This window comes from Tiliqua scincoides, chromosome 8, assembly GCF_035046505.1.
Source record: "Tiliqua scincoides isolate rTilSci1 chromosome 8, rTilSci1.hap2, whole genome shotgun sequence".
In the NCBI taxonomy this organism is placed as follows: Eukaryota; Metazoa; Chordata; class Lepidosauria; order Squamata; family Scincidae; genus Tiliqua; species Tiliqua scincoides.
The window spans coordinates 36,159,582-36,184,661 of NC_089828.1; the positions used below are offsets into that span (position 1 = coordinate 36,159,582).

The following is a 25,080-nucleotide window of genomic DNA, read 5'->3' on the forward strand; positions in this document are numbered from 1 at the left end:
CTAGTTCTTACCCCTCCCAACTGGAGATCCACAGCTGCGTTCCATTCTGCTTGATCAGGTGCCTCTCCGTCTACTAAGGTGTTAAACATTCCAAGGGTTGTAATTCTTGTTTATTTACTCACGTTCTTGCAGCTGGGAACTGCTAGCCACTTCTCCCTTACTGACTTAGTTTGGTTCAGGCTCCACATGCTAACCTAGGCCTTACATGTACATATTCATGACAGGACATCGTTTTAGAAGATGTTCAAAATATTTTGAACTGATTCATCAAACGAACGGAGTGTTGCAGCCCTTTGGCTGCAGGGTTTGCATGCACTCATGTGCACGCATGTATTTGTCTCACTTCAGATCTGGTTTTCTCTCCTTCCCTTCCCCCTCTTGAACTTTCCAGGTCGCAGACATGGAGGAAATGCTGATCTGGGAGCAGTACACAGTGACACTGAATAAAGTACGTGGGGCTGACGGAGTGTGTGTGTGTGGGGGGGGGTGTTGCTGTCATCTTCCTCTTTCATTCATCCTGTTCGCTCAACTTTTGGTGAAGGTGCCAGCGCACTTGCTCTGCATCCTGCTTCTCTTTCTTTCTTGGGTCTAGCAAGGGGAACTGAGACACACTGTGGCAACCTGACCTGGCTATCATTGCAGTGGCCCAGTCTGACCCCTGGCATGTTAGATTCACAGCCCTCAGAGGCAGAATTCACCAGGCACTCACAGAACACTCTCAAGTTCAACTAATCTTAACAGGAAGTAAGTAGGCAAATTGCTCTTGTCTTCACCTGATGAGCAGTATTGTTTTGAAAGCCTGAGAAAGGGCTTCTTCAAAAAAGAAAAATAAGCAAAGTACAAAATGGGGCGGGCGGGGGGGAGTATGTTTGTGTTCAGAGACAAGATACAAAGAAATCCAAAACTTGTTTGTAACTCTGTTCCCAGCACCAGGACATCCATTCATGCAGGATGGAGAAGCATTGTGGGATGGACAGGCAGGTTGATTTGGTCAATGAGCTCTGCTTTCTAAAATGAGCATGCTTCCTTCCCGGCAGCCTTGTCCTTGTGAGGGCATATCTGAACGTGGGCTTCAGTCTTTCTTATTGACTGGTTCTGAGATGCAGGAACTAGGCCAACCCCTGGGGTTTCCCCCAAAGCCATGCTCACGTGAAAGGATATGGCCAGTCAGCAGGTGTGACCATGCATGGTGCCAGCTCAGTCATTCCTTGCCTGCTGATCTAAATGGTATAAGTGCTCATCAGGATGCTATATCCCCATCTACTTTGCGAATGAGCCATCTAATGGTGTTCCCAGGCCCTCTCATCTGGCAAGAGAGATGCAAGGGTAAGGTGTTCATAAGAGAGGAATTGACACATACCTGCCAGGCCCAAGGGGAGGCATTCCTCTGACTCCCCAGCAGAAAAGAGAGACATCAAGTGCCATTGCCATGGTGGCCTTGGGTGCATTCTTCAGGTCAAACAGTAGAGGAGTACTCCAGACCTACTCCTTGTGGCTTGGCTCACTTGTGTGACCACCTACTGCATTTTGTGTTATCCCCACTTGCAAAGCACCTTGCTCGCTCGGGTTGGTGTGTGTGTTTGTGTGGCAGTGGTGGGAGGCAAAGAGAAACTTGTGGCTGGATGGCCCTGTCTTCAGTCCAAATGGTTCTTCTTTTGGCATCTTTGGAAATCAGCATTGACATCTTTTCTTTCCATAAAGGATCCCCGAAGGGGCTTTGGCATCGCCATCTCAGGTGGCCGGGACCGTCCCAGCGGCATCGATGGAGATACATCCATTATAGTCTCTGATGTGGTGCCAGGAGGACCAGCTTATGGCCGACTCCAGTAAGTGGTGAAAGAGGAATGGGGAATCCCATCTGAACCAGCTTCAACTGCCGCTGAACAGGGATAGAGCTGAGCTGTAGATATAGGAGACATCTGGGTGGAACTGGGACCAGCATTCCATGCAATCACAGCAACATAGCCAATGGCTGGTCATGAATGGGATCACAATTGCATGGCTCTTTTTAAGCCATCACCTCTCACATGAACCTACCCACCTGCTCTGGTCTTCAGTGGAATCTCTGCCCCACATCCTAACAGCGCAGCTAGTGGGTCTGGGCAACCAGGCTCTTGGGTTGTGCCCAGACTATGGAATTGTCAACTCCAGGCCCTTGTCTTACTTACTCAAGCCCTTATCTGTTGGCATTCAGCATGTAGGGCACAGACCTTTGTTCACATTTTTTGATACCACCCTTTCTCCAAGAAGCTTAGAGTGGGGTACATAATTCCTTCCCTCCTTTTGTCCTCATAACAACCCTGTGGGATAGGTGAGGCAGAGAGAGAGTGTGAGTGGCCCAAAGTCCCCAGGAAGCTTCATGAATGAAAGGGGATTTGAACTTGTGTCTTCCAGGTCCAAGACCAACTCCCAAAGCACTACACCAGTGTTTCTCAACATTTGTCCTCTGCCGTACCACCTTACATGGTTCACCTATTTGAAGTACCACCAGAACTAACTGGTGGTGACATCATCATCTGTTACTTCTGGGTTGGGAGGCCAGATGTGATGAAACAAACACCAGTGAGAGGCTCCGGGTGGACTTTTTGGAACACAGAAAAACATGCTTTGGAGCTCTGCCCACTGAGCTGAGCCCCCGATTGCTGTTTGTGTCACATTCCTACCGCATTTGTGTTGCACCACCAGAAACCACCTCAGGTACCACTGGTGGTACCCATACTACTGGCTGAGAAGCACTGCACTACACCGTTCTGGCTCTCAGTCTTTGGCAAGAAGGGTCATTTAAAAGATTTCCCTCCACCCCACCTTGCCAAACTGGCTCATGTTTGGTTGTGTAATGACTGCTGATTGATAGTGGCTGAAACATGACTCCTCTTCTTGGTGCTGTCCTCTGCCCTGACCCACCTTGTGTTCCTGTTGGCAGGACCCGAGACAAGATTGCCATGGTCAATGGCCGCTCCATGGAGAATGTGTCTTCCTCTTTTGCTATCCAGACCTTGAAGAGCTGTGGCAAGATGGCCAACATTGTGAGTAGGGGAAAAAGTTTTCTTGTAAAGCGACTGGAAGCCAAAATTGAGGTTAAGAACATAAGAACAGCCCCACTGGATCAGCCCATAGGCCCATCTAGTCCAGCTTCCTGTATCTCACAGCGGTCCCACCAAATGCCCCAGGGAGCACACCTGATAGCAAGAGACCTGCATCCTGGTGCCCTCCCTTGCATCTGACATAGCCCATTTCTAAAATCAGGAGGTTGCACATACACATCATGGCTTGTAACCCATAATGGATTTTTCCTCCAGAAACTTGTCCAATCTGCTTTTAAAGGCATCCAGGCCAGATGCCGTCACCATACCCTGTGGCAAGGAGTTCCACAGACTAACCACACGCTGAGTAAAGAAATATTTTCTTTTGCCTGTCCTAACCCTCCCAACACTCAATTTTCATGGATGTCCCCTGATTCTGGTGTTATGTGAGAGTGTAAAGAGCATCTCTCTATCCACTTTATCCTTCCCATGCATAATTTTGTATGTCTCAATCATGAAACGCACCTGCCATTTTGCTGCCCATTCTGCCAGTTTGGAGAGATCCTTCTGGAGCTCCTCACAATCATGTCTGGTCTTCAGCACTCAGAAAGGTTTGGTGTCGTCTGCAAACTTTGCCACCTCACTGCTCACCCCTGTCTCCAGGTCATTTAAGATCCATGTATGTCTCAGGCGCCTCTTTTCTAGGCTGAAGAGCCTTTCCTCATAGGGAAGGTGCCCCAGCCCAGTAATCATCTTAGTCGCTCTCTTTTGCACCTTTTCCATTTCCACTATATCCTTTTTGAGATGCGGCGACCAGAACTGGACACAGTACTCCAGGTGTGGCCTTACCATCGATTTGTACAATGGCATTATAATATTAGCCGTTTTGTTCTCAATACCTTTTCTAATGATTCCAAGCATAGAATTGCCCTACTTTACTGCCGCCACACATTGGGTCGACACTTTCATCGATCTGTCCACCACTACCCCAAGATCTCTCTCCTGTCACAGACAGCTCAGAACCCATTAGCCTATATGTGAAGTTTTGATTTTTTGCCCCAATGTGCATGACTTTACATTTACTTACATTGAAACGCACCTGCCATTTTGCTGCCCATTCTGCCAGTTTGGAGAGATCCTTCTGGAGCTCCTCACAATCATGTCTGGTCTTCAGCACTCAGAAAAGTTTGGTGTCGTCTGCAAACTTAGCCACCTCACTGCTCACCCCTGTCTCCAGGTCATTTAAGAAGAGGTTGAAAAGCACCGGTCCCAGGTTGAAAGGAGGAAAATGGTGGTGCTTTTCCCTCTAACGCTTGCTTCATCGAAATTTTGCCAATAGGGTCAGGGCAGTGAGATGAAAAGATGACAAATCCATAAAGCAATTTGTCTGATAGGCCAAGTGGCCTTCTTGCTCTGGCACTGCTTTCACAGGGTTTCAGGGAATAATAATGACCCCAGAATAATGGCTGCTACATCAGGATGACTTAAGAGCAAAAGAAGGGCCCCACTGGAACAGTCCAAGGGTCCATCTAGTCACTTCCTGTATTTCTCAATGGCCCACCAGATGCCTTTTGGAACACACAAGCAGTAGTGTAGTGGGTGGCGGGGGCAGTCTGCCCCAGGTGATGCATGCTGGGGAGTGATAGGCATGCCACCCAAGCCCATGTTGAGCAGAGGCCTGTGCCACATTTGGTGGCTGATGAACCCTCAGTCTCCCCCTGGCTTGAAATGGCTGGAAATGACCGCACTGGAAGCAATTCAGTGATGTACACTACAGCATCGTTGTGTCACTGCTGAACTACTTCCGGGTGCCGTTCATTGAGTATGGAAGGATGTTTTGCTGCACAGGGGGTGATGGGGGGAGCCATTAGTTATTTGATTTTTCTTTGTAAACTGCTTTGTGAACTTTTAGTTGAAAAGCGGTATATAAATACTGTTAATAATAATAATAATACCACCACCCACCCTGGGTGGTGCCCACTTTGGCGATGCCACTGCATATAAAGCAACAAGATACCTGTATCCTGTTGCCACTTTCTTGCATCTGACAATGCTGAGGCCAAAATATGGGGTCCAAAATACAGAAGAATAGGTGCCCTCCACCAATGGAACCATTCACCACTGCCTTGCAAGTGTCTTTCATTGACAGTACCAAGCACAGTGTGCTTCTGATACAAGTTCAACTGTTTACTTTTTGCAGACGGTGAAAAGACCTCGAAAAATCCACCTTCCGCTCACGAAATCCAGTCAGCCCAAGGCCATGCCGCTCTCTACTCACTCTTCACACTCAGCCAACACCAGGCGCTATGACTCTGATGAGGAGAATGGCTACCAGGGTGACATGTCACTGCCACAGAATGCCAGCAGACACTCCAACTATGGTCAACGCCAAGCTGAGGCAGATCACAACCGAGGTTATGATGGCGACTCCTCCAGCGAGCGGAGTTCTGGGCGCTACCGAGATGAAGACGATGCTCCGCGCAGGCAGCCAGTCAAGAACAGAAGGAGGAGCCAAGATACTGGCCACTGGAGACGCAGCCAAGACAGCGGTTCCGACAGGCACCCGTTCACCAATGGCTATAGTCACAGAGGGAGCTCCAGTGGGCTGGCGTTAGTGTCTGGATTCAAGAGGCTTCCAAGGCAAGATGAACAAATGAAACCTCTCCGGTCTGTCCTGGTGAAGAGCAAGAACAGTGAAGGTAAAGCACAGAAATGGTCTTTTCTCAGTACTGACCTTCCTGCAGGGTGGGGAGGTATCGGCTGTTAACAGGCCACTTGGATGCAATTCATTCAACCTTCTGAAATCTTTAAGAACATAAAAACACAATGTTCTTGATCAGCCCAAAGATCTAGCATGTCTAGCATCCTGTTACCCACAGTAGCCAATGAGATGCCACTGGGAAGTCCATAAGTAGCTCCGCCACCCCATTGCTTTGTCAGCAACTGGTGTTTTGGTATATAGTGTCTCTGAATGTACACATTCCACATAGGCATCATAGCAAGTAACTCTTGATACATCTGTCCTCCAAGAGTTTATGTAATACTTTTTAAAGCCATTTAAGCTTATGGACTTTGCCACATCATGTGTCAGTGAGTTCCAAAGAAGCATCTCAACAAGCTTTTTAAGTGAATGCCACAACATTGGGTCAAAGGGATGCTAATATAATTGCTGGGCATTGTAAAAAATTAAGTACAAGTTATGCCAGAAAGGCAGACACTAACAGAGAATGGGTGTTCTGTGTAGAAGCAGGCAGGCTTCAGGGTTCCACAGAACTCTGCATTACTGAAGAGTTTGTGGAACTCAGAAGCTTGCATACATTGCATTGCAAGCTAAATTTTGTTTTGCAGAAGTCTAGCTTGTCTGCCCTAACAGCACATTATCTCACTGCTGTCTCTGTTGCCTCCTCCTTCAACTTCTCCTGCTGTAAAACTGCAGAATATGGCTTGAAGCTAGGTAGCCAGATCTTTATCAAACACATCACAGACACGGGGCTGGCCGCACAGGATTCTTCGCTGCAGGAGGGGGACCTCGTATTAAAGGTATGTGGGGATGGGGCCTGGTGATCTGTTAAGGATCGACAGTCTGTGATTGATCCAACTGTGTGTGTGTGTGTGTGTGTGTGCAAATGAAAATCCAAGCCCTATGATGACTCGGTGGTGGTGGTCATAGTTATCGATAATATAACAACTCGCCCCCAGCTGCCTGTGAGAAGGAGACGAAGCTAGAGAGATGAAGGCTTCCTTTTCTCCTGTTGGAAAAAGGCACGCTTCCCAGTTGCTCAAGGTTTTAGGGGACCCTCTGCAAACCGCCCTGCATGGGTCTCCTTCTGCCTGAGAGATTTCCTCCAACAGCACCACCACATATAGGCTATAGCAGTTATTTTCAATGTTTTCTTCTCATGACATACTGGCCTCTATGGTCTTTGCCTCTTGTGGCATCACTTCCAGCTTTGGGGAGACTGTTCTGGGTTCTGTGGCCCTGTTACTAGGGCAACTACCTATAGTAATAAATTGTCTGTTCCTTGTCTGCTGCCGGCTCTGCCAGTGGAAGGGACAAACAATTCATTACTACAGACAGCTGCCCTAGAAACAGAACTGCAGAACCCAGAAGAGTTTTCCAGAGATTTTCAACCATGTGCTCCAAACTACTGTGGTACACCTGTGGGCCTTTCATGGCACACCAATGCGCTGCAGCACATTGGTTGAAAATAGCTGAGCTATAGGCACAGAAGTGACCTTGAGGATCAACACTGGGCCCTTCTGAGGATCCTGAACTCTCAGCAGCTGACCAGCAGTGTCAGCTCCATGCCAGTGGCACAGCTGGTATCTGACACCTGGGGCACAAATTTTTAACACCTCCCACCCAGCATCTGGGAGGTGGTCTGAGGCTTCCTGGAGTGGGTAAAACTGCAAAAACCAGAAGTACCTTTAAATCAGAGATAAGGGCTGCTTTTGGGAGCCATGGAGGAGATCAGAGGAGGCTGTGAGCCTCCAGGATCTTGCAGGAGTTCAGCGCTGCCCCTTAAGAGGGCATTCCCTTATGAAGGAGTGCCCTGCTTTGGGTTTCCCTGGAGAATCACTACCCACCAGTTCGGGAACAACTGGTGTATAACTGATGTATAGGATTGCAGCCTTAGAGTCATTGTACCACACCCTGCATATAAGCTACAAAATGAAATAGTAATTCAGAATTATGTACCTGGCATAACCACATGTGGGCAGGTGCAGTTGCCACAAATGTGTAACTCTTCTCACTAATGGCATCCCTCTTTGTAACGTTGTAGCTAAGAAGTCACCGGAGAGTGGGAAAACTTAGCTAGGCCTTACCCCATAATGTCAACACTTCAGCCTCACCCTCCTCCATAGGGATGGGCTCGGTGTGGGTGTGCCAAAGGAATGTGCTCTAGGAGGCCTATTAAAAGATCTGATTTGCTGGATCCAGTGTGCAGTAGAGTGTTTGCATCCTATCTTCTGCATTGATGCAAGATCCTAAAATCCCAAAGGCATCTGCTGACAAGCAGAAATATTTCTGTCTTCCCTACTTCTGACCATTACTGTTTATACAGCTTCATATATGTGCTTTCTGTGGTTTCCTGAGGGGTCCCTGCTTCCAAAGAATGTACAATCTAATGATGTCTTGGTGAATTATAAACTGCAATGTGCTGCTGTAACTTCTAAGACCTCCTGATGCCTAAGGCGGTGTGCTCCCCTTAACTGTACCAGCCCTGTTCCTTCCTCTCACTTCCACTGCTGCTCTTCCCCCTCTTCCGGTCCCTGTATTGGAAGAGGAAGAGAGGGATGGAGCAGAAGAGGAAGTGTGGTACACTCGCCTTCACACTCTTCTGCTCTCTCTTACAATTCATGGAGTGTGGGGAGGGGGAAGAGCAGTGGCCATTGGCAGAGTCCCATCTACTGGCTGCTACCTCAGTTGCCGTCAAGGATGAGCCAGCCCTAGTAGTAGATCTGGGAATGACCTCTTTCACACTTTGCCTGAAACTTTGGAGTGCCGCTACGAGTCGGAGAAATGGAAGACTCCTAGGCTTAGCAAACTGCCTGTAGTTCAGGGGTAAAGCACAAAGGCGCTCTTTTCTTTACCCAGCATTTAATTTGTGAAACTCCTTGCCACTGGATGTGGTGATGATACCTGGCCTACATGCCTTTAAAATGGGATTGGACGGACTTATAGAAGAAAAGTCCATCACAGGTTATAAGCCATGATGACTGATGCAACCTCTGGGTTTAGAGGTAGCTGTCTCTGAATGCCAGATGCAAGGGAATGGCAACAGGATCCAGGTGTCTTGTTTTGTGTGCTCCCAAAGACATCTGGTAGGCCCCTGTGAGATACAGAACTGGATGGGCCCTTCTCCTGAGCAGGGTTCTTCTAAGCATCCAAAGCGGATTTATGGCCTCAATGTGGGACTATGAGAAGATTGGGAGGTGGAATGCTAGGCAGTGGGTATGGCCTCTCCTTAGGGCTGCACACATTATATGCATAATGTGCATGCATGTGTGTTAATGACTGTACACTTGTTCATTTTATCAGTGAACCCAGAAACTGGAAGATGTTGATTTACTTGCATGATACATAGCATACAAGTGACTGTGCACACGCACAGATCCCAATACACGTGCAGTGTAATGTGTGAGTATTCCTCTCCCCTCTCTTTCAGATCAATGGCGTGGCCTGTGAGAATATGTCTCTGACGGAGACGCGGCAGCTGATAGAGCAGTCGGAGGGGAGGCTCACCCTGCTGGTCTTGCGGGATAACAGCCAGTTCCTGGTCAATATCCCCCAAGTGAGAGACAGCGACAGCGCAAGTTCCCACCTGGATGGTGAGGGGGTGGGAGGAAAGAAACAGCTGGGTGGATGAGGGCACACTGAGAGATGGGCCAGAGGGGTGGCTCCAATGACTGAATGTCCCAAAGCTAGAGGGAAGCGGGGAATGATTTGAGCAGTTATTCCCAAATGATGATCATGCCATGAAAAATACAGGAAGTGGCTCCCATAATTCTTGAGCGCCCACCCCCAGAGACTGCTCAGTGGATCTCTTTGTGTTCCTCTTCTGTGGCTTTGCTTCCCTCCAGTTAGGCTCAACTGAATTTGCATCACTGGATCTTTCCATGCATCCCCATTTGTAGAATGACCAACCCACAAGGAGGCTGCCTGCAGTGCAATGGCTCTGCGTCAGTTGTTGCTCTGTCTCAGCCTCTTTCTGACTTGCCAGAGCCCCGGGTTTGCATATCTGATTGGAATTTTTGCTCATGCCCAGTGCAGCAAATCTGCAGTTACCTGCCCTCAGAGAAGGCTGTCTGTCTGTTTCCAATTTGCCTCTGCTGTGGAACAGCTAATTCTGTCCCATCTTGGTGGAACTGCAAGTACAGGATCTAGTAGGTAGTGTAGAATTTAGGCACTTACAGAATGTCTCCTTCCTTGTTTTTGCAAAACAAGTTTCTAGTCCTTATGACTGCCAATATAAATTTTTGAGTATGTGGCTGTATGTCATAAAAACTCGGAAGGTTGGACTAGCACTTGTAAGCAAGGGGATACCAGTGGTGTGACTCTGTTCTGTTTTTCAGATATCTCTGCTCTTGGTTCTGACATCTCGCCGCCACCTCCTGTGGAGAGCCCGCCACAGTCTCCTGACTCTTCACAGAGAAATTCACCACCGTAAGAGCTCCTTGTGTGGCCTCAGGTGGTGGCTGCTGCCACCAACCCAGAGTTCCCTAATTCTGTCTTTTGTCTCCTTCCTGTGGTTTCTTGTGCAGTCTGCTGTGCTCGAAGGAGAGCATTGTGGTTCATGACTGGCCCACAACCTTTCCAAAAAAAGTGGGTTATATTCAGGGTTAAACCTAACCCCAGGGGTGGCCCAACCATTTGAGGTGGTGAATGGGTGAGCCCCACGCCCGTCTGTCCACTGTGCTCTTCAGTCCACCATACCACTGGGTGCTCCAGTCCTGACTTGCTAGGAGTAAGTTGGAAGAGGATCATAGTAGTAGCACCCTTTTTCTCCCACTGGTGCTGCTGGGGGGAAAAGGGGGGGAACAGCTGCAGCTCCAAATCATTTCTTCCTGCCTACTTGGTGTTTATGAAGCACCAAGCAGGCTGAGAAAGGTGATTTGGAATCTGCCCATTGTTGCCCAAATCTGCCCAAATCAGCTGAATCATGTGTCTTTTCTCCCATCTAGGACAAGGAGGCAGTCCAGCAGGGAATGGCTGCCAGTGGAAGAGGTGTCCACAGCGCCGGTTGTGGGTGAGTTCTAGCACTTGGGGTCTCTTGCGTTTATGAGCTCCAACTCTGAGGCAGGGGGATATTGCACAATGCTGTGTTGGCCTCTGGGTAAGGCTCCCCAGGCAGAGTCCAGAGTGTGATGTGGTACTTAGTGTTGGGCTTAGACCGAGGAAACTCCGTTTCAAATCCTGGTCAGCTGTGAAGTTCAGGGGTGATTCAGGGCCAGTCCCACACTCAGTTCTAGGAAACAGAGAACTGCGGACACAGGTATGAGCTCCATGGAGGAAGAGCAGGTTAAAAATGTTAATAAGTAAAATGACTTTGATTTTTTTCCCCATTTCATCTCATGTTTGAGCCATGAATTGGCTGGTGGACCAGGGATGAACCCCACTCTAAGCTTTGAGGGAGTTGGGGGGGGCGGGGGGTCCTCTCTGCTAAGCAACGGGGAGAACAGACTTGCCTGGCATTTCTTATAAAGCCCATGGAGACAACAGTGCCTCTGAACATGCACCAAATTGCATAACTGCACCCCCAGCCTGAGACCTTACATACCTGAATCTAAAACTTCAACTTTGCTATATGCCTGCTTGAAACTGAGGATTTTTTTTCCTTTTTTGAAATGCTATTAATGGAGACAATAAAATAGCATCACTCTTTGAATTATCTGCCAAGCCTGCTGCCCCTGCTGAGCCTCTGAACAAGCTGATAGCTGACTTTTTACCTATGCTGTCTTTAAAAAAAAAAAAAATGCTTAAAATATTTAGTATGGGAAGAAAAACAACTCTTTACCCCCTTTTCAAAAGGCAAGTGTTAATAGATTAATGTGTTTAGTGCTCATGGTATGTGCTGGTATTGTTCCAACCTAGTTATGCTACTAGAAGCAGGTTGCTAGGATAGTAATCCAAATTTGGGACTGTCCCTCATGTTTACTCCTTCAGATACCCTGGAAGCTGCAGAGAGCAGTCATGATGCACACCCTGATACCTTCGTCACCCAAAGAAGTGGAAAGAATGGGTAAGATCCATGTTGGCTTCATGGCCGCTGTTGGGCCTGGCAATTACTGGCGTGTGCCTGATGCTGAGATGTCACTTTCTGTTGCAGATACAGCCCAGATTCCAACATTGTGCGTTTTATCAAAGCCAAGAGTATTGGACTGCGCCTTGCCGGGGGCAACGACGTTGGCATATTTGTGGCTGGTGTGCAAGAGGGAAGTCCAGCTGAGATACAAGGTATCGAGGAAGGTGATCAGATTCTTCAGGTATGTCTGTGCCAAATGACCAGCCTGCAGGCTTTCTGGCATGATATTATTATATGCAAAAAATGTATTTCTGGAAGCAGTCCCAGATTGGACCAAAAGGCTGCCTAATCCAATCCAGCATCCTGATTCCGGGTGATTCCAGGCAACAGTCAGCCAAGTGCCCTGGGAATCCTACAGGCAATGGTGCTCTACTCCTTGTTGCTATCATCTGATGCATACAGGAAGACCGCTTCTGGAAGCGGGGGTCCCATGTAGCTATCCTAGTTAATAGAATCGGTTTATCTCTTCGCCTCCTCCTGTGAATTTGTCTGGTCAACTTTTAAAGTTGTCTGAACTAGTGGATACCACTGCATCTTGTTGCAGTGAGTTCCACCATTCTCTTCTCCCATATTGCTTCCTTCTCCTGGTTCCCTGGAACATTTGTCTAATATATGCTTCCCCAAATTTTACCTAGTTGTAAAATTGTCACCTAGTTGTCACCTAGTTGTGCTTTCAGACATTGGCTTCGATGGTGGTGGCTCACCTCTGTGTGCTGTACATTGAATCTGTGACCCTAGTTTTATTTGTCTGTTCTGCATGACAATCATTCCCCTTTCTGGGTGTGTGTGTGTGTGTGTGGTGTACTGCATGTCTAGCAACCAGATAGGTTTGAGAAGAGCGTGATGATTGGTGCAGTGGTTCCTGACGTAATAAAAAAGTACTGGTGCCTCAATTTGGCAGTGATTTTATTATCAATTGAGCAGTGATATTATTGTGACTCAAAGTAATATTCTTCACCAGGTGAATGAGAGAGTCTTTCAGAACCTGACACGCGAGGAGGCTGTAAAATACCTTTTGGAGCTGCCACCAGGCGAGGAGGTGACCCTGCACACTCAGAATAAACAGGACAGTGAGTAACTTGCCATTTAGATATCCCCATCCCATCTCAGTTACAAGAATTCCCAATCCGTGCAAGTGTGCTGGGGGTGAACTGCAACTGGGTAGCCAGAAATTTTAATTTGCCTCTTTCCAATCACTGTCTTCTGGGACTAGTAATTCAGCTCTGCCACTAGGGGCAATTGGATTGTGGAGATAGGACTGTCTCAAACAGAATCTATGGGCCCTGGTTGGCAGTGGAATGCACACTCCTCTTCCAACACTTTCAACAGTGACAGGCAAGCACTTTCTGGCTTCGTAGCAAGCTGCCCAGATGCTGGCAAAAAGACAGAGGTGCCTTCCTGCTCGGCAAGTTTTCCCAAATGCCACGAGGCTGAACCCTGGAGAAATATGACTTGGTGTTTGGGCTATTTTTAATGCATCATTGAAAGTGTGCTAATTTTTATAAATAATTATTAAGGATATTGGAAATGTGCCACTCTAAATAGATTCCAAATATTTTGCATCCCTTGGTGATCTTGCTCACTCTTCTTTTACAAGCAAAATCCATACAATAGGAAAGTAAAGTAGGAAATCAAGACTTGAATCATACAGTTGCTGGTGAAGGGCCTGATTGAGCTACACATTTTTGAACAAGCTCCTATTTGTTGCCTGTAAGGGTTTGATTCCACTTCAGGCTCAAGGCAACCAGACCATTTTTGGTGCGAATTCAGTTTCTGGTTTACAAAAATTAAATCCATTTTGAATTTGGTTTGACTATCCTATTCCTGAGACAATTGTCCTATTGTAATGTTTTAGAAGCTCTGACTACAGAGTTACTGTAGATATTCTTCACAATAAATCAAGCTTAGATCATCTCCTTGCCTTATCTGCAAGGTCACTCATCGGTCAGGGCTGTTAAGGCAAGTCACCTGCGCTGGGAGAAGCAAGAGGACAATGCAGAGATATTTAGAGAGTCTCCACAGCAACTCCTTCAGGGCAAGCTGCACCCAAAGTTAATCTTTTATTCTCCTCCTGAGAAAAAAGTAAACCAGGGTTCCTGATTTCCATTTAAATCAGGCAAGCCTTGTTCTCTTAGCAGACTCTTCTGCACCCATTTTGTAAATGTTTGACAGAGGTTTTTTAAACACCACAATGTAATCGTCGTTTCCATTTGCAACAAAGTCTCAGGCTACGATTCAGTGAACCATTACTTAAAAATAACACCCATGGAAAGCAATGGGGTCTACTTCTGAGTAAATAGGGGTGCAACTATGTGTAGCTGCACTTGCTCGTGCTTATTCATTGTTTGGGGGACAATACGGAGAGAGGTATTGCTTACGGAACACTAGACTTGGGAGCCTGTCTTTTTCTCTGCCTCCTAGTCTACAAGAAGATGGTCAAGTCCAATGTGGGGGACTCATTCCACATCCGCACTCACTTTGACTTTGAGAAGGACACTCCTTCCGGTCTGAGCTTCACCCGCGGGGAGGTCTTCCATGTGGTAGACACCATGTACCGAGGCAAACTGGGGAGCTGGCTCGCCGTGCGGATGGGGAAGGACCTGCAGGAGCAGGACAAGGGCATCATTCCAAACAAGAGCAGGTATCGTGTGTGCAGAGGGGTGCCATGCCTGACCCTTGTCAAACTTTCTTACTCGACTTTTGAGTCTTTTTGGACATGTTCTGTCTTTCCGCTTGACATACCTGTTACAGAGCCCGCTGGGATTCTGGGGTGAATTTCAGGATGCACACGCTCAGTTCATGCATTGTTCTGTTATTTTTAAATAGCTTCTCTAAACTGTCCTTCAGTTCAAACATTCTCAGAGCAGCTTGCCACAGAAAACAGTGACACAAATAAATGACCACAACAATTACCATATGCAGAACCTGCTATGCATTTAAATATGTATAAATATGCATTTAAATTTTTGCCACGAGGGTAAAAATGATTGCTGGCCCATTTTGCTGGACTGTTAAGAGGGGGAAAATGTGGGGAGAGTCATCTTTACATCTGAGGGAAGACCTGAGCAGCGTTTCTCCCACTGGAGGCCATTCCTCCCCCTCCTGTCTGAGCATTACTACACTGTTATGGAGCCTTATTCAGAGCAGAGCCAGCCCAAGGCCACCTGAGGCAGCATGATGGATGCTGTGCCCCCTCTTTCTGGTTTTTCAGACCCATGGGTATCCACAGTGGGTCTGGGAATGGATCTCCCAGATGTGCCAGCCTCTACTCCTCCGATTCTCCAGTGCTCTAGCTCAGCACACCCCTTCCCTTCACATTTCTTCCTCTTCCTCTCTCTTTCCCTCTTCCATTTTGCAGTCCAGGGAATGAAAGGAGGATGAGAAGCCATGAAGGTAAGTAGGCAGACTGAGTTAAGAGTCCTCACCTATCCACTGTTTTAGGCAACCAGTCGGCTTCATGGATGGGCCAGCCCTGGCTCAGAGGGCTGGTTTGGGAGGAAAAAAACAGCAGGTGTTTTTTCAGGCTCACCTGTTTTTTGCCCAAGTAATATGTAGTGTCAATTGGACTGGGTAGGTCTGAGGGGGTAGGGAAATGGTGGCCATTGAGAGGAGCACTTCTGCTGCCTCAGCTACAAAATAAGCTGTGATGAAACAAGGCTGCATTCCTTGCTTGCATTCCAGGGCCGAACAGATTGCCAGTCTGGAGTCTGTCCTGAAAGCCACGTCAAGCACCACCTCAGGGGCCCGTGCTGAGTTCTGGAAGCTTCGAGGCTTGCGAGGAGCTAAGAAGAGCATGCACAAGAGCCGCGAGGATCTGTCGGCCCTCACCAAGCAAGGCCACTACCCACCATATGAGAGAGTCGTACTTAGGGAAGGTGGGGACTTTTGATGAAAGCTTGTAGGGTGATGACGGGCTCCGCAATGTGTGATTTTAGGATCCAGTTCTGTTCTGAAGTCCAGCAAATTTTTTCATTGGTGAAACTTGCAGCATTTATTGTTCCTTGCAGCAAAATAAGAAGTGTTTCTATTTTTCCTTCTTTAAAATTAGGAATTGGGAGGAGGGACTGGAGGAGCAGATGTGGTGTAAGAGAAATTAATGAATAACAGAAGAATTGCTGTGGGGAGGGGAGCAGGAATGTACAATGGGCCCTCCTTATCTGCAGATTTGGCACCCATGGATTTGACCCAATGCAGGTGCTGACCCACACTGGAGGATCTTGCTTGACCTCCTGGATGTGTCCAGAAGTGCCTTCTGGTTGCATCCAGAAGGTGTTCTGAGGTGTTCAGAGGCTGCACATGGCCTCCCTGTACCTCAGGAGGCCTGTTGGTGCCTTCTGAAAGGCACTTCTGGTTTTTCAGACCCCACAGATTCCATTGTACGTGGATATTGGTATCCACTGTGGGTATGGGAATTGATTCCCCATAGGTACCAAGGGCAAACTGTACTGCCACATAAGAAGACAGGAGGCTATATAATAATAATAATAATAATAATAATAATAATAATAACAGGTATTTATATACCGCCTGCTGACACATCAGCAGAAGAGGCGAGTGCTGAAAGGCTGGTGCTGGGAGAGGATAAGTGAGGGGAAAAGTGCTTATTTCTGGTAATTATCTGCTTAATGACAACAGTTCCTGCTTAATGACATCACAACTGGCCCTCGGCAGGCACCATGAATGCTATTTTGCCCTCTGTTTGAAAAAAGTTTGACACCCCTGACTTAACAGCTTCATACTACATCAGCTCTTGCCGTGACCGCCTCTCTGCTTTCTCTCCCCTGCAGCAACTTTTAAGCGGCCCGTGGTGATCCTGGGCCCCATTGCTGACATTGCCATGCAGAAACTGAGTGCGGAGATGCCAGATCAGTTTGAGATTGCTGGTAGGTATAACATACTGTCCAAAATTGTCCGCTAATAAATTGTAACAGCTGTGATTGTGAATTAGTGGAGCAGGCTTTTGAATTTCACAGAGCACTTATTCAGGCTGGATGTAAGCTAAAGAAGGCTGGGGCCAGGGGGAAGAGAAGAGGGTGCTGAAGACTCAGAGTCTGTGGTTTGTAACAATCTTAGTAGCACAGAGATAGTGATGGAATCCTAAGCAAGTTTGATTGGCATTTGGCCCCTCCTCAATGGGGCTCAGGATGGTATGCATGGTTCCTCCTCTGCTGTTGCCCCCTTTATCCTCATAACAGGCCTGTGGGGTAGATTATGCTGAGAGAGGATGACTGACCCAAGATAACTTGGTGAGTGTTGTGGATGAGAGGGGGAGCTGAACCCATATCGCCCTGTTCATAGGGAGGACTCTAGGACTCTAACCACTATACTTCATTCTCAGTGTAAACATGCTTAAGATTGTAGTCTTAAAAAGATTTGACTTTGCTAGATACAAAACAGATTCTGTGCTCCACCAAAGGCTACTAGGAGAAAGAAACTAGAATGATGTTCTCTCTTTATTTTTTAAAATATGAAATCTAGCTATAACTTGGATATACCTCCAACTGTAAATGGAACACATGAGGCCCATGTGAGGCAGAGACTAGAACTAAAGAGAGATGTGGTAGTCTCAGAGTGCCCTAGATTAACAGCCAGCAGACGCCAAATTGGGTAGTATTGCCTAGTGATTGGCATGCATGTAGTCTCCCCAAAATTAAGTCCCATCTTCAGGAGATAAAAGGAGTCTGCCTGTCCCTTCCTACATTCCTTTTTAAAACTTGCACATTTTGGGGGGGGGGGTGTCAACCTCATGTCCAGCTCTGTCTCATCTGCTGCCGCCTCTCCGTCCCGTCCCGTCCCCGTTTTTTGTTTTGCTTCACTTCTAGCCTGAAGAGCTCTGAGGAGCCTGACAGCTTGCTTCTAATGTGGTGATATTTTATTGGTCTTAATAGTTTGTCCTTCTGCCTGACAAGAGCAAGCTATGAATGGAAAAGGGGCAGGCGGAATTGAGGCTGGCTCAAGACCCCCTTGTGCCAAAGACAGTCGTCGTCCCCTTTACCTAGTGGTGCATCAGTCATACCCTTGACTTCTTTATCCTGCTCTCTAGATTGGAAAGAAAGAGGGAAACTGAGTAGAGAAGGAAATGTGATAGAGAGTGGTGCGGCAAGAGTGTCAGAGATGCTCTAGCCCATGTCTCATCTCTGTCACACTTCCATTCCATTCCCCTTTTCTGAATCTAGGAACAGAAGGAGAAGTCCAGACAGGTGCCTCTGGCCATCCTCATGGATGAGCTGGCTCTGAGGAGTACCAATCCCTTTTACCACTTAGCTGCCCAAAGAACCTGTTGATGATGGCAGAGTTCTTGAGATGTGGAATTGTGGTTATTTTCTTTTTTGCTCCTACCACATGTGTACATTGCCCTTTTTTTCCAGAGAGTGTCCCCAGAGACGGAGGATCGGCAAAAGTCATCAAGCTGGACTCTGTGTGGAAAATTGCACAGCAAGTGAGAATGACAGCTTCCTTCATGTGGGTCGTGTGTGTATAGAGATAGTAGCCCAGTGAGAGCCTCCATCATTCAGGAGGTAGCTCCGTGATAGGGCGCAAGTTGGTTCAGTCTCCCAAGTTCAGTCTCCGGTGAGAATGATCTTGGGTAGCTGGCAATTGAAAGATCACTGCCTTGGAGAGTTGCTACCAGTCAAAGCATGCAATGCTGGGCTAGGTGGAACAATAGTCTGACTCAGTAGATGGCACCTTACACTAGGGGAGCCATTATTTTGTGGCAGAGTACATCTTCACGTGCAGAGGTTATCAGGTTCAGACTCTTGCATATCTAGTTAAAAGACTCTCAGAGAGCAGAACTGGGAAGGGCTTGCTCTGCCTAAGGCCCTGGAAAGCCTCTACCAGCAGGCCAGCCTTAGGAGCTGCAGAGCCCAGTGCAAACCTTTTTCATGGGGTCCCCACCCCCGTGGCCCCCCACTTACCAGGAGCAGCAGCAGTGGCAGTCCCAGAGCTGATGGTGCCCACTGTGAAGCATGGCACCCAAAAGTTGATGGCTATGACATGATGATGTCACCATCAGCTGCTTCTGGGGACCCACTTTTGGGTCAGTTGGATGCAGGGATATGTGACAAGGCCCACCAGCGGAGATGCTCTATTTGCATAACCAGCCTTGCAAGAAACAGCTGTAAAGCGAGATGTCAACCATGGCGCTCTCAGTTGGCCCAATTGCTCTAAAGCCAGCCCTGTGTGCCAGTCACTGTAGGCAGCACTGAATGGGGTGGGCTCAGTGTTTGGGATCTGGTAGTCTTGTATGTTAATTGGGAGCTTATGTAGCTCATTAGCAGAGTACTTTTGTCTATAGGCTGTCCCAGGTACAGCTCCTAAAAGGTGAGGGAAGAGTGAGCTTATCTGGGTCTGCTTCACACAAACTGCCTAGAGCCGTGATGGTTCAGTGGAACATCCATGTACAGAGACAGTCTACCTCTAATATTTGAGGCAAAGAATGCAGGCTGGCCATTCTCCTGGGGGAAGAAAAAATATATAGAGGACCATATATACAAATAAAAACCAGAAGTTTCTTCTCTTATTATATAAATTGGGGTCATTGGGTGAAACTGATTGGCAGAAGATTTGGGTCAGATAAAAGAGAGTCCTTCACACTTGTGTATAATAACTTCTGGAGCTCACTGTCACAAAATGTGGTGACAACGCATCATTGACTTTGGATGACTCTTTAAAAGGAGATTTTAAAAAATTAGAACGTCATGGAGGAATTATCTACCTATTAATCATGATGGCTTTTTAGAATCTCTGTGTTCAGAGGCAGTCTACCTTGAAATACCAGATGCGGGGGGAGGGGAGGCGGTCAAACAATGCAGATAGTCTATTGCCATCATGCCCTGTATGTAACTTTCCCTTGGATATGGCTGGCAACTGTTGGGAAAATATATTTTTAGTTTTGAGAAGGCAGGGGTGCTTACCCTATTTGAATTTCGGGGGAAAATGTGTATTGGCTGTTGCCAGTTTGACAAACACTGGCTTATGTTTGGTCCATTATTGTGTATGATGTACCTCTTTCCCTCCTGCCTGCCGATTGCAGGAGAAGCATGCATTGCTGGACATCACTCCTGCAGCTGTGGAGCGCCTTAACTATGTGCAGTATTTTCCCATTGTGGTCTTCTGTGAACCTGACAGCCGCCAGGGTGTCAAGGCCATGCGTCAGTGGTTGGTGCCGGAGTCCAAAAAAAGCTCACGGCGCCTCTATGCTCAAGCTGGCAAGATGCGCAAAAATTGCAGCCACCTCTTTACTGCCACCATCAGCCTTGCTGGTAGCTCCAACACCTGGTACCAGAAGCTCAAGGACATTATCCGAGTGCAGCAGGCCCGGCCGATCTGGACAACAGAAGAGCAGGTGAGCACACAGATTCTTTTTGCTCTGTAGTCAGTGGATGGTGGCTTGGAAGGGATGGGATCCTGGAGAGGAGGATGTGCAAGAAGGGCAATGGCACTCTGGGGTCAAGAGTCTTCTTTTTAAAGTGCTAGCCCTTTTATAAGAATCAGGGAGAGAGCTGCAGTCTCTGTTCCATCCAACACAGCTTCTTTACCAGTGCTAACTGCTGTGTGTCATCTCTCTTTAGATTTGGGGCAGGGAGCCATCTTCATATTTTCTAAGTGAACTTTTTGAAAGCAGTATGTAAATACTCTTAGGAATAAAAAATTACATGCAAGAAAGCCCCATTGATCTCAGTGGGTCTTACGTCTGAGTAAAGATGCTGAAGTTCATGTTTTTGAGCACATCAAAGCTTGGCTGCTGCTGCTACTTTTAAATCATTGCTTCTTTTAATCAGTCTGTTTTCAAAGAGAGGATTGGTTTAAATCCCCTTAAAGAAGAAATGAATCTATTGATTTACATTGAGCTTTCCACTGATGCTGCTTTTGCTGTTTGCTAAACAAGGGATCACTAAACTGTATTAGTTTACCACTCAGTAAAGTAGTAGAAACTATATAGGAGATACCTGTATAATTTTTTTTAAGATAATTAAGTCTGAAATATTTGCATGTCTTTCTTACAACCAGCAGCCATGATAGTATGGGAGGGGAATATTGAATATTTTCAGTGTTGCCCCATTTCTGTTTCACTCTGCCTTGGCTCAGCTCCCATCCTTGCAAAAACCAGATATCAAAAAGTACGTTCAATGAAAGGTGAAAGCAAAACCTGATTAGTTACGGAGCAGACTAGTATTTTCATGAGGTGAAAAGGAAGTGCCTGTTTGGTAGGGAGAGTATAAATATTCATATTTGAGAAACAATCAACTTCATTTACATCAAAAAGCCTCCTTTAACAATAAGGGCATTGATTCAGTTGAGAGAATTACTCTCAGGTTAACATGCTTATATAATTTATTTAATGATAGAATTATTCATTGAGACAAGCCTAGTGCTTACATTTTTCAAAAATCCAATTTAAATAAAACAAATTCCATTTTTAAAAAAAATTAAAGCATAGAAAGCTTCCACTTCTATCCACCAGATTTTAATACTGTTTGAATCTATGGTAAAAGTGGACATAGCTGGACGGTGCAGTCTTTAAAGAAGTCAGTTATTTTCAGCATATGTATAAAAACTGCAGATGGCAGACACACCTTGGAAGAGGCATTCCCTCTCCACTCTTCCAGAGGGCCACTAAACTGAAAAAAAGCATTTCTTCCATTCTTTCAAGGGAGAGAATACTGTGATCTTGGAGGCATTCTCACACTGGAAAAAATGCCTCTTCTAAACTGTCTCCGGCTGCAGCATAGACTTGCACAATCTAAAAATCAAGAGTGTCCACTGTGTGTTTCTCTTCAAAGCTATTGTTCTGATCCTTTGCTGACTTTCCACATGGCTACTTCTGTTCAGAAACGGTTCCATTCTATAGCTTAACCCCCCTGCCTTTGTCCTCAGGTGGACATTCCAGCCCAGGAAAGTCTGGAGCTGTTAAATGAGGCCTCAGCCGATAGTCATGGCTATCTCACCTGTGACAGTCGTGTCAACAGTGACTATGATGAAACCGATGTGGAGGGGGAGCCCTACACGGACAATGAGCTTGACGAGGCCTATCAGGAGCCGGCTCTAGCACGCTCCTCTGAACCCACAGAGCAAAGCCAGGAGGAGCGGGACCTGAATGAGAGAGTGGCAGCTGCTTTGGCCTACCCTGTTAACCTGGTAAGGAGCAGCAGACGCCCAAGGTCTGCTGGAGTACGCTGCAGGGGGTGGTGTGGGATCCAGAGGCTGCCCATCCATGTTGGAGCTCTAGGAGTCCAACTGCGTTGAGTTCAAACCAAATGCTGCCTTAAGGCTCTTGGGGTCTCTGTTTCTGTCGTTCCTCCAACAGGAATTGTGTAGCTTCCTGGATTAACCCTTTTGTTTGTGTGCTTTGTCTCTCTCAGCATGAAGGCGACCAGCAACCCCAAGGACAGTGGAGACAGAACTATGACACCAGACAAGACTATGACATCAGGTAGCTACTCCACCTTCTTTGCTGAGATGCAGGCTGTGAAACATGACTGCGATGAATGGGGGGGGGGCCACATCGGACAGGGTTATAGTGCTCTAAGGGGCAGGAATTTCTGATCTCAGACCGAAAGAACATGGTTGCAAAGTGGGAGACAGAATGGCTGGACCATCCTGAGATTCCACTGATTCGTATAATTTTTCATTTGGTTGCATTTGTCTCCTGCTGTCCACTCAGCCCCACTGATGATGCTGATGGGGTGATCCCCACCACAGCCCTCTACAAGTCAGAGAGGGAGTGACAGGCCCAAGGTCACCTGCTACAGCACTCTTTCTCTACCATGTTGTGGCAGTGACCACTCAGCCTTGCAGTTGTTCAAGCCTTGCAGTTGTTCTTATCTGACAATGCTCACCTGTGCAAATGTTTTACGACACATCAACAGCCTGAAAAGTGGGGTGGGGGAAGTCATCTCTATTTGGTGGCCTGGAAACAGCCTTGTTACCAGCAAGCGAGGGGGACAGGGGGGACGACGGGACATGGGACAGGACAGCTGCTGTTTGCAAGCTGCCTCACATGTCTGTATGTAGCATTCATACCTTTCCTGCCCAGAAGGGCTTACAATCTATAATTAGGCATGGAGGAAAGGACTGAAGAAGGCGAGGGAACTGCAGTGATGGGCACACAAGGGAGGAAAATACTATTTTATTTTCATACATACATAGGTTTTGTTACAATAGGGAATGCTATTGGAATGTGGTGCAATTTTTGCACTTGGATACTATCGCTGCCACTCTGTTCTAGAAAATTCTCTCTATCCCTAAATGTTTCCATTTGCACACTCAAAACCTGACTTACCTTGCAGAGTTGTTCTGATGAGAATCTAATGAACCCACATATGCAGAGTTGGCAGCAGGAGTCAACCAGGTGTGGCTTTGGCTGGTTACCTGGGTCATCAGGCTGACTGCAGCCTCTTGGTATGGGCGGTGGTGATAGCACCCAATGGCGCTATCACCCAAGAGGTGGCGGAGGCACCCAGGGGCCCCAGTGCAGGGCTTTGCCTCAGCAACTTGTGTTCCCACAATGTGAGAAAAGGCATGATACAAATCCATTAAATAAGTGAACTTTGTTGCCAGTGCTGTACATACAGCCACAGAGCTCTTTGGAGGAAGGGCAAGATAAGAATGCTCTAAACTAGAGACAAATATAGATTTTTTTAAACTTCTAATATTGCAATGCCCTAAATCAGATATTTTCAACCTTTTCTTATCACTAAGGTGCTAAAATTATCAATGCACACCATTTGTTTTTTGACAAATGACAAAGCACCCTGCACTGCCAGCCAGGGGCTTACATACCCCAATGGCCCTGCTAATATATGACCCTCCCTCACACTCCTACGACACACCTGCAGACCATTTGCACCACATGGTGCCACAGCACAGTGGTTGAAAATCACTGCTCTAAACGCATGTTGGAGAACATTCCCTCTGACTCTGATTCTTTGCATCTGAGCCTTGGGGATTTAAGAAACTGAACCTCTTGCAGAATTTGTCATCTGGCCTTCTCTTTTTCAGGGAATATGAGCACAGAGCCCTCCAGAAGAAGTTCACACAGGCTCGAGCCTACGACTCTGAATCGGACCAGGACTATGGTTATGACTGGGGCCCTGCCACGGACTTGTAATCTTCCTGCTGTGGTGTTTCCTTTGACTTAGTTAAGTGGGGCTGTGCATCCTCCCCACTTCTGCAAGGGCAAAAACTTTCAAGACCTTTCCATCCCAAACAGGAAGAAAAGGTACTGGGGGTGGCCAATGGTGTTGCCACATGGATATGTGCGGCCTCTCCTTGTCACTCTGTGCCTGATATTTCTGCCGTGTTGCCTCAGGTTGGCAGTCTGTAACCCTTGGAAGACTGTTCTGGTCCCTTTTTGTCCTTCCTCTCTGTCCATCTCACCACGGTAATTTGGATTAAGGTGTCAACCCTATGAATCAGACCAGGACTATGGTTATGACTATTCTCCTGCCACATGGTCTCCTCTGGCTCTGTTGGGTAGGACTGCTTCCTCCCTGTTTCTTAGCAAAAGCTTCAAAGACCCTTCCAAACTACAGGGAGAAAAGATGCTTGCAGGCTTCTGCTCCTCCTTTGAGTCATGCCTTCCATCTTTCAGCCATATGACATCAACCAATGTACAGTACCAGCATAAAACACATTCTGCATTGTTCTAGTCCCTCATGTCTTAGGTTTGGGTTGTTCCAAGAAGAGTAGAAGCCCAGTTCTACATTCTTCCTATACTCGTCCTTTTTTAAAGAAAACGTATGTTGTTTTTGCACCACATTGTTGGGTGTGTGCTACTGATGACTCTGGGTGCCTTCTTATCTGTGTTGATTTTTTGCAAGCATGTACTAACCCAGTCCTGCCTCCCTAGCCCCTCCTGGGCAGGATTCCCCCATCCCCTTTAAGTTTTGCAAGTGGGGTATGACTGTACTAACTACTTGTATCTTTTTAACAGAGATCATAATGATGCTGCCTTTTTTTTTACAAGGTTTGTTTTCAATCTCCACAGCACTGGACTGGTTTTTTGAAACTCAGAATACACACCTATAATTATAATGATGATGTGGAAGCAATCTCTTTTTGAGTCAACCTAGTAAAGGCTCTCTGGTTGGTTGCCTTAAAAGGGTGGGCATAGTTCCTTTGTTCCTCTGGGGCAGAGATGCCAGAGAAGACCCTCCTCTGCTAGTTGTATGTGCCTTGGAATAAATAATCCTTTTCAGCTAAGTTACATTTTTTTTCTCTAGTGGATGAGCAATATCATTGTGCCA

The 25,080-nt window shown here is 47.0% G+C and overlaps 1 protein-coding gene across 1 annotated transcript; it reads left to right on the forward strand.

Moving 5' to 3' along the window:
* Positions 1-400: 400 nt before the first annotated feature.
* On the forward strand, positions 401-24,041 carry TJP3 (tight junction protein 3). Its single transcript, XM_066636400.1, has 21 exons — positions 401-448; positions 1,702-1,826; positions 2,924-3,026; positions 5,224-5,269; positions 5,315-5,359; positions 5,417-5,722; positions 6,460-6,563; positions 9,194-9,356; positions 10,101-10,191; positions 10,710-10,774; positions 11,692-11,767; positions 11,855-12,011; positions 12,792-12,900; positions 14,252-14,471; positions 15,512-15,705; positions 16,618-16,713; positions 18,199-18,269; positions 19,866-20,177; positions 21,710-21,970; positions 22,195-22,265; positions 23,834-24,041. The coding sequence occupies exons 1-21, from the start codon at positions 401-403 to the stop codon at positions 23,940-23,942; spliced, it is 2,772 nt and encodes a 923-aa protein (XP_066492497.1). The 3' UTR covers positions 23,943-24,041.
* Positions 24,042-25,080: the final 1,039 nt, after the last annotated feature.

Excerpts from the sequence above, each read along its gene's own strand:
- TJP3 (XM_066636400.1), top strand. The coding sequence starts at position 401 with ATGGAGGAAATGCTGATCTGGGAGCAGTACACAGTGACACTGAATAAA. Across the intron at positions 5,723-6,459 it reads GAAGAGCAAGAACAGTGAAG|AATATGGCTTGAAGCTAGGT; the intron begins GTAAAGCACAGA and ends GTAAAACTGCAG. Across the intron at positions 21,971-22,194 it reads TGGCCTACCCTGTTAACCTG|CATGAAGGCGACCAGCAACC; the intron begins GTAAGGAGCAGC and ends TGTCTCTCTCAG.